This window comes from Nerophis lumbriciformis, linkage group LG12 (assembly GCF_033978685.3).
Source record: "Nerophis lumbriciformis linkage group LG12, RoL_Nlum_v2.1, whole genome shotgun sequence".
In the NCBI taxonomy this organism is placed as follows: domain Eukaryota; kingdom Metazoa; phylum Chordata; class Actinopteri; order Syngnathiformes; family Syngnathidae; genus Nerophis; species Nerophis lumbriciformis.
The window spans coordinates 5882295-5892500 of NC_084559.2; the positions used below are offsets into that span (position 1 = coordinate 5882295).

General features: G+C 35.4%; 1 protein-coding gene across 1 annotated transcript in view; it reads right to left on the reverse strand.

Moving 5' to 3' along the window:
- Positions 1-1617: 1617 nt before the first annotated feature.
- LOC140679248 (breakpoint cluster region protein-like) overlaps positions 1618-10206 on the reverse strand; it is a 104127-nt gene continuing 95538 nt past the window's right edge. Inside the window, exons 21-24 of the mRNA XM_072914263.1 lie at positions 6795-6929; positions 4519-4624; positions 2150-2312; positions 1618-2087 (exon numbers count right to left, since the gene is read on the reverse strand). Of these exons, the coding sequence (XP_072770364.1) occupies positions 1998-2087; positions 2150-2312; positions 4519-4624; positions 6795-6929 (494 nt within the window). The 3' untranslated portion in view covers positions 1618-1997. The remainder of the gene's footprint in view (positions 2088-2149; positions 2313-4518; positions 4625-6794; positions 6930-10206) is intronic.

Below are 10206 nucleotides of genomic sequence, written 5' to 3' on the forward strand. Positions count from 1 at the left end.
CCTGACATCTCTACCCCAAAGATTGCTTCATTCCCCGGGCATAGCGGCTACAAAAAGCTGCTTTTCCACCAGGAACACAAACAACCTTTTGGTAAGCAGAACACGCTGGGCAACAACAAAGTAAATGACCATGACATGTTCCACCTATATACAAACCCCGTTTCCATACGAGTTGGGAAATTGTGTTAGATGTAAATATAAACGGAATACAATGATTTGCAAATCATTTTCAACCCATATTCAATTGAATGCACTACAAAGACAACATATTTGATGTTCAAACTCATAAACATTTTTTTTTTTTGCAAATAATCATTAACTTTAGAATTTGATGCCAGCAACACGTGACAAAGAAGTTGGGAAAGGTGGCAATAAATACTGATAAAGTTGAGGAATGCTCATCAAACACTTATTTGGAACATCCCACAGGTGAACAGGCAAATTGGGAACAGGTGGGTGCCATGATTGGGTATAAAAGTAGATTCCATGAAATGCTCAGTCATTCACAAACAAGGATGGGGCGAGGGTCACCACTTTGTCAACAAATGCGTGAGCAAATTGTTGAACGGTTTAAGAAAAACCTTTCTCAACCAACTATTGCAAGGAATTTAGGGATTTCACCATCTACGGTCCGTAATATCATCAAAGGGTTCAGAGAATCTGGAGAAATCACTGCACGTAAGCAGCTAAGCCCGTGACCTTTGATCCCTCAGGCTGTACTGCATCAACAAGCGACATCAGTGTGTAAAGGATATCACCACATGGGCTCAGGAACACTTCAGAAACCCACTGTCAGTAACTACAGTTGGTCGCTACATCTGTAAGTGCAAGTTAAAACTCTCCTATGCAAGGCGAAAACCGTTTATCAACAACACCCAGAAACGCCATTGGCTTCGCTGGGCCTGAGCTCATCTAAGATGGACTGATACAAAGTGGAAAAGTGTTCTGTGGTCTGACGAGTCCACATTTCAAATTGTTTTTGGAAACTGTGGACGTCGTGTCCTCCGGACCAAAGAGGAAAAGAACCATCCGGATTGTTATAGGCGCAAAGTTGAAAAGCCAGCATCTGTGATGGTATGGGGGTGTATTAGTGCCCAAGACATGGGTAACTTACACACCTGTGAAGGCGCCATTAATGCTGAAAGGTACATACAGGTTTTGGAGCAACATATGTTGCCATCCAAGCAACGTCACCATGGACGCCCCTGCTTATTTCAGCAAGACAATGCCAAGCCACGTGTTACATCAACGTGGCTTCATAGTAAAAGAGTGTGGGTACTAGACTGGCCTGCCAGTAGTCCAGACCTGTCTCCCATTGAAAATGTGTGGCGCATTATGAAGCCTAAAATAGCACAACGGAGACCCCCGGACTGTTGGACAACTTAAGCTGTACATCAAGCAAGAATGGGAAAGAATTCCACCTGAGAAGCTTCAAAAATGTGTCTCCTCAGTTCCCAAACGTTTACTGAGTGTTGTTAAAAGGAAAGGCCATGTAACACAGTGGTGAACATGCCCTTTCCCAACTACTTTGGCACGTGTTGCAGCCATGAAATTCTAAGTTAATTATTTGCAAAAAAAAAAAAAGTTTATGAGTTTGAACATCAAATATCTTGTCTTTGTAGTGCATTCAACTGAATATGGGTTGAAAAGGATTTGCAAATCATTGTATTCCGTTTATATTTACATCTAACACAATTTCCCAACTCATATGGAAACGGGGTTTGTACTTTATGTAACATTTCTGGTGTCATCTCTCTTCCATCTACGGTGGTAAATCCTTACACAAATGTTACCAATTGACTCTTGTGCATATGGACCTAATGTGCACCATGACGGGCGGAGAATAAGGATCACGTCATATATATATGAAAGACATTTGCAGCAGGTCAACTCTCACAGCTCAGAAAGTAGCTTTGTTTATGACTCACAGGGGTGATGGCGCCGCCTGGTGGCAGAACTCTGCAACCTCATTCAAGAAAGTCTGTCTCGCACGCCCGCTATACTTCAGTGGAGAAGAGGAGGCTTTGTCGTTTGCTGTCAGGTGTCGGAATGTTCTCCAGCTGCAGGAAATAGAGGAGAACTTGCACCTGCAACCAGAGAAGAAGTGAGAACATGTCCAGCCGGCGGGTGGATCCTCGACGTGTCGTACCTGAGCCATGACCTCCAGGGACCAGCTGTCGTTCATGGAGATGGGCTGGGAGACGTTCATGCTGACTTTGCTGTCTTTCTCTGAAGGCCGCAGCAGAGTGGGACCGAACACCGTGGCCAGGTTGTGCAGGGACATCTTGTTGACGCACTCCTTTTCAGACACTCTGTTACACGGAAAAACATGCATTACTTTAAAGGGTTAGGAGTTGGTTAATGTCTGTTTTGTGGAACTAATGTTTTGCACTTGTCATTTTGCCACTGTGGTTTCTCTTGAAACATGAATTCATCCTGACGTCTCCGTTCTGCTGACTTGTCTATATTCAAAATGATCCCCTGCTGGCCGCTCTATGTAATGGCTCCCCACATCTGTGGTCCCTTCCAAGTAGAGATGTCCGATAATATCGGACTGCCGATATTATCGGCCGATAAATGCTTTAAAATGTAATATCGGAAATTATCGGTATCGGTTTCAAAAAGTAAAATGTATGACTTTTTAAAACGCCGCTGTGTACACGGACGTAGGGAGAAGTAAAGAGCGCCAATAAACCTTAAAGGCACTGCCTTTGCGTGCCGGCCCAGTCACATAATATCTACGGCTTTTCACACACACAAGTGAATGCAAGACATACTTGGTCAACAGCCATACAGGTCACACTGAGGGTGGCCGTATAAACAACTTTAACACTGTTACAAATATGCGCCACACTGTGAACCCACACCAAACAAGCATGACAAACACATTTCGGGAGAACATCCGCACCGTAACACAACATAAACACAACAGAACAAATACCCAGAACCCCTTGCAGATGCTTTCTACCTCTCACATGTGATGACAAGGAGAAAAAGAATTAGCCCACTCTTTGAGCTTCATCTGTTGCACAAATAGACTAATAGTCTGGACTGAGTGAAGCTGTTTTATTTATGTTTTGTGCCTTTTTTCCCCATGCACTTTAAAGGATGGCTGTGTTTTCTACTAGTCTAGACTGAAGCGTTTTTTTATTTTTGTGCCTTTCTTGTTTGTTTTTTTGCACATTTTTGTTACTCATACAAATACGTTAAGAACTGGGCAAATTGAGCCCAGTTTCTAGTATACTCTGGACTGAAGCTGTGTGCCTTCATTGTTTTTGTAGCTGTTGTTTTGAGGCATGTTTAAAAAAAAAAAGCACTTTGTGACAGTCAAAGTATAGTGTTTCCCAAAGTTGTAGTGGGTATCAGGATTATCTCAGGGAGAGCATGTCCCAAATTCCAAGCTGCTGTTTTGAGGCATGTTAAAAAAAATAATGCACTTTGTGACTTCAATAATAAATATGGCAGTGCCATGTTGGCACTTTTTTCCATAACTTGAGTTGATTTATTTTGGAAAACCTTGTTTTATTGTTTAATGCATCCAGCGGGGCATCACAACAAAATTAGGCATAATAATGTGTTAATTACATGACTGTATATATCGGTATCGGTTGATATCGGAATTGGTAATTAAGAGTTGGACAATATCGGAATATCGGATATTGGCAAAAAAGCCATTATCGGACATCTCTACTTCCAAGGTTTCTCATTATTTTTCTTTGGCCTGGTGTGGGATCTGAGCCGAGGATGTCGTTGTGGCTTGTGCAGCCCTTTGAGACATTTGTGATTAAGGGCTATATACCGCTTTTTTCGGAGTATATGTCGCTCCGGAGTATAAGTCGCACCGGCCGAAAATGCATAATAAAGAAGGAAAAAAAACATATATAAGTCGCACTGGAGTATAAGTCGCATTTTTGGGGGACATTTATTTGATAAAAGCCAACACCAAGAATAGACATATGAAAGACAATTTAAAAGAAATAAAGAATAGTGAACAACAGGCTGAATAAGTGTACGTTATATGAGGCATAAATAACCAACTGGTATGTTAACGTAACATATTATGGTAAGAGTCATTCAAATAACTATAACATATAGAACATGCTATACGTTTACCAAACAATCTGTCACTCCTAATCGCTAAATCCCATGAAATCTTATACGTCTAGTCTCTTACGTGAATGAGATAAACAATATTATTTGATATTTTACGCTAATGTGTTAATAATTTCACACATAAGTCGCTGCAGAGCATAAGTCGCACCCCCGGCCAAACTATGAAAAAAACAGCGACTTATAGTCCGAAAAATACGGTAATTAAACTTTGATTAATTGATTGATTCAGCTCTTTTTTTGCAGGGTGCGGAAATAAAAAAAAAAATCTTTATTATGGTGTAGAATTTTGAGGTTTATTCCATTTTGTGGTAAAAGTGAAGCGCTGTGAATACTTTCACGATCTACTGTTGGTGATAAAATGATAATTACACGATTGGCGGTATGCCAATGTCGGGTGCATCTCACCTTTTCAGGTGGTCCAGCAGGAAAAGGAAGGTGACCAGATTGGGCTCTGGTAGAGAAAGCAGCAGGTTGAGCATGCAGCTCTCCTTGGCCACAGTGTCACACAGAGCTGGAGGAACATTTTAGCCATAAGTCACATATACCAGGGGGAGACATCACACACACACACACACACACACACACACATACACACACACACACACACACACACACACACTGGTTATCATTTGGAATGAGGACCAAGTTTTTGATCATCACTTGTGGGGACCACCCTTTCTACAGGTTGTGGAGGCATAACATTTTTTTTTAGGTCAAATGTCCACTGCCCAGTTAGCTCATACACGTCTTTAAATCTCTAGATTGATGAAGTAATGTGCTGATCATTCTTACTGGGGACCCTGGAGAAAAAGAGTTCATATGGTTCATGGGGACCGAATTTAAATCATTTTGCATAATTCACACAAATTTGTACGTGACTGAGGAGCATTAAAAAAAAAAAAAAAAAAAAGTTTAAATGAAATATGACATGGTCAGAATACAGCACTACAGCTGTCCTCTTATAGGAAGTTTAACCACTTAAATGTTAAATCCTGCATCTTCTGTGACATTACTGAAAACTGCTATTTAGCAGTAATGAAGTTGTCTGCAACTACTACGGAGCCCCTAAAGGGACATGGGGGAATTTTATTTTTTTATTAAAATTTTTTATTTTTTTATTTTCTTTAGTCATGTATCTCGTGCGCACAAGAAACTTCTTATAAAGTTATAAAAAAAATAATTAAAAAATTAATTTTTATTTTTTTTGTCTAAAAAAAAAAACTTTTTTTTTTATAACTTTATAAAAAGTTTCTCGTGCGCACGAGAAAGTTTCTCGTGCGCACGAGATACATGTTTAAAAAAAACATTTTTTAATTTTTTTTATAACTTTATAAAAATGTCTCGTGCGCACGAGATACATGTCGAAAAAAAACTATTTTTTTTTATAACTTTATAAAAAGTTTCTCGTGCGCACGAGAAAGTTTCTCTTGCGCACGAGATACATGTCTAAAAAACCTTTTTTTTTTTTTTATAACTTTATAAAAATGTCTCGTGCGCACGAGATACATGTCTAAAAAAAAAAAAAAAATGTATAACTTTATAAAAACTTTCTCGTGCGCACGAGATACATGTCTAAAAAAAAAACATTTTTTTTTATAACTTTATAAAACGTTTCTCGTGCGCACGAGATACATGTCTAAAGAAAAACTTTTTTTTTATAACTTTATAAAAAGTTTCTCTTGCGCACGAGATACATGTCTAAAAAAAACCATTTTTTTTTTATAACTTTATAAAAAGTTTCTCTTGCGCACGAGATACATGTCTAAAGAAAAACTTTTTTTTTTATAACTTTATAAAAAGTTTCTCTTGCGCACGAGATACATGTCTAAAAAAACATTTATTTTTATTTTTTATAACTTTATAAAAATGTCTCGTGCGCACGAGATACATGTCGAAAAAAAACTTTTTTTTTATAACTTTATAAAAACTTTCTCGTGCGCACGAGAAAGTTTCTCGTGCGCACGAGATACATGTCTAAAAAAAACATTTTTTTAAATTTTTTATAACTTTAGGAAAAGTTTCTCATGCGCACGAGATACATGTCAAAAAAAATTTTTTTTTTATAACTTTATAAAAAGTTTCTCGTGCGCACGAGAAAGTTTCTCTTGCGCACGAGATACATGTCTAAAAAAAAAACATTTTTTTTTTATAACTTTATAAAACGTTTCTCGTGCGCACGAGATATATGTCAAAAAAAAAAAAAAAAGAATTAAATTATAAAAAATAAAAAAATTCCTCCATGTCCCTTTAGGGTCTCTGTAAACTACCATATATAGAAGGATAGAACATTCTGAATGTGAATCATACTTTAAGGTATGTTTTATAATCATGCTGTATGAAAATGTCATCCTAAAGAACACTAAACCAGATTTTGTTTTTGGAAAAAATATATTAGTTTTAACTAAGGATGGATACCATACAGAATCACAGTACTATTAATGGTTAAACCTTTTTAAATGATTAACATCATTTTAAAAAGGTTTCCCTTTAGGGGACCTGTTTTTTTTTTTGTCCCCATACCGTCAGAGGTCTCCTAAAGGTGACTGTGTAAACAGAGCGATGTCCCCATTAAGTAAAAAAGACGTGAGGCCATGGGAGGAATGCACAGTGTAAGCATAGGATAAAGGGGACTGGAGAGGGAGGGGGAATAAACGACTAATTTGCATTTGAAAGTTACTAACCGACGCCTCCAGAAAAGTTGGGGTACATCTCGTCAGTGAAAAGAGGCTCCGGCAGCTCGCGGAAATACAACTTCAGCGTGCCGGCGATGGCGTTAACGTCCATGTCCCTCATCATCACAGACACGTCCTTGTTGTCTGGCGGGAAGAAGACCAATAAATGTGTTCAACTGTATGGATAAACACTTAGGAATACAATAAAGGATACAAAAATACTGCAAGGATAATAGAATATTAGTAATAAAGTGGCAAAAAACCATGGGACAATGTAGTGATGTAGTATTTAAGGCAATTCATCTACCATGAATTGATTAACGTGGACACCGACTTAAACAAGTGTAAAAACTTATTGGGGTGTTACCATTTAGTGGTCAATTGTACGGAATATGTACTGTACTGTGCAATCTACTAATAAAAGTTTCAATCAATCAATCAAAAAGGCTGCTTTGACCAAAGTGTGTGGACTTTCTACTAGGGCAGGGGTCAGCAACCCAAAATGTTGAAAGAGCCATATTGGACCAAAAATACTAAAAGAAAATCTGTCTGGAGCCGCAAAAAAATGTAAAGTCTTATATAAGTGTTATAATGAAGACAACACATGATGTAAGTGTCTATATTAGCCTACTATCAAAATGACTTTAAAAGTCTTATATAAGTGTTATAATGAAGGCAACACATGATGTAAGTGTCTACCGTATATTAGCTATATTAGCCTACTATCAAAATGACTTTAAAAGTCTTATATAAGTGTTATAATGAAGACAACACATGATGTAAGTATCTATATTAGCCTACTATCAAAATGACTTTAAAAATCTTATATAAGTGTTATAATGAAGACAACACATGATGTAAGTGTCTATATTAGCTATATTAGCCTACTATCAAAATGACTTTAAGCATCTTATATAAGTGTTATAATGAAGACAACACATGATATAAGTGTCTATATTAGCCTACTATCAAAATTACTTTAAAAGTCTTCTATAAGTGTTATAATGAAGGCAACGCATGACGTAAGTGTCTATATTAGCCTACTATCAAAATGACTTTAAAAGGCTTATATAAGTGTTATAACGAAGGCAACACATGTTGTAAGTGTCTATAATAGCCTACTATCAAAATGACTTTAAAAGTCTTATATAAGTGTTATAATGAAGGCAACACATGATGTAAGTGTCTATATCATCTATGTTCTCCTACTATCAAAATGACTTAAAGTCTTCTATAAGTGTTATAATGAAGATAACACATGATGTAAGTGTCTATATTAGCTATATTAGCCTACTATCAAAATGACTTTAAAAATCTTATATAAGTGTTATAATGAAGACAACACATGATGTAAGTGTCTGTATTAGCCTATTATCAAAATGACTTTAAATGTCTTATATAAGTGTTATAATGAAGGCAACGCATGACGTAAGTGTCTATATTAGCCTACTATCAAAATGACTTTAAAAGGCTTATATAAGTGTTATAACGAAGGCAACACATGTTGTAAGTGTCTATAATAGCCTACTATCAAAATGACTTTAAAAGTCTTATATAAGTGTTATAATGAAGGCAACACATGATGTAAGTGTCTATATCATCTATGTTCTCCTACTATCAAAATGACTTTAAAAGTCTTCTATAAGTGTTATAATGAAGGCAACACATGATGTAAGTGTCTAGATTAGCTATGTTAGTCTACTATCAAAAGGACTAAAGCCTTATATAAGTGTTATAATGAAGGCAACACATGATGTAAGTGTCTATATTAGCTATGTTAGTCTACTATCAAAATGACTAAAGCCTTATATAAGTGTTATAATGAAGGCAACACATGATGTAAGTGTCTATATTAGCCTACTATCAAAATTACTTTAAAAGTCTTGTATAAGTGTTATAACGAAGGCAACACATGATGTAAGTGTCTATGTTAGCTATATTAGCCTACTATCAATATGACTTTAAAAGTCTTATATAAGTGTTATAATGAAGGCAACACATGATGCAAGTGTCTATATCATCTATGTTAGCCTACTATCAAAATAACTTGAAGTCTTATATAAGTGTTATAATGAAGACAACACATGATGTAAGTATCTATATTAGCCTACTATCAAAATTAATTTAAAAGTCTTATAATGAAGGCAACACATGATGTAAGTGTCTATATTATCTATATTAGCCTACTATCAAAATTACTTTAAGAGTCTTATATAAGTGTTATAATGAAGACAACACATGATGTAAGTGTCTATATTAGCGATATTAGACTACTATCAAAATGACTTTAAAAATCTTATATAAGTGTTATAATGAAGACAACACATGATGTAAGTGTCTATATTAGCGATATTGGCCTACTATCAAAATGACTTTAAAAGTCTTATATAAGTGTTATAATGAAGACAACACATGATGTAAGTGTCTATATTACCTATATTAGCCTACTATCAAAATTACTTTAAAAGTCTTATATAAGTGTTATAGTGAAGACAACACATGATGTAAGTGTCTATATTAGCGATATTAGACTACTATCAAAATTACTTTAAAAGTCTTATATAAGTGTTATAACGAAGGCAACACATGATGTAAGTGTCTATATTAGCAATATTAGCCTACTATCAAAATGACTTTAAAAGTCTTATATAAGTGTTATAACGAAGGCAACACATGATCTAAGTGTCTATATTAGCTATATTAGCCTACTATCAAAATGACTTTAAAAGTCTTATGTAAGTGTTATAACGAAGGCAACACATGATGTAAGTTTCTATATTAGCTATATTAGCCTACTATCAAAATGTCTTTAAAAGTCTTATATAAGTGTTATAACGAAGGCAACACATGATCTAAGTGTCTATATTAGCTATATTAGCCTACTATCAAAATGACTTTAAAAGTCTTATGTAAGTGTTATAATGAAGGCAACACATGATGTAAGTTTCTATATTAGCTATATTAGCCTACTATCAAAATGACTTTAAAAGTCTTATATAAGTGTTATAATGAAGGCAACACATCATGTGTCTAAATTAGCAATATTAGCCTACTATCAAAATAACTTTAAAAGTCTTATATAAGTGTTATAATGAAGGCAACACATGATGTAAGTGTCTATACTAGCTATATTAGCCTACTATCAAAATGACTTTAAAAGTCTTAAATAAGTGTTATAACGAAGGCAACACATGACGTAAGTGTCTATATTAGCCTACTATCAAAATGACTTTAAAAGTCTTATATAAGTGTTATAATGAAGACAACACATGATGTAAGTATCTATATTAGCCTATTATCAAAATGACTTTAAAAATCGTATATAAGTGTTATAATGAAGACAACACATGATGTAAGTATCTATATTAGCCTACTATCAAAATGACTTTAAAAATCTTATATAAGTGTTATAATGAAGACA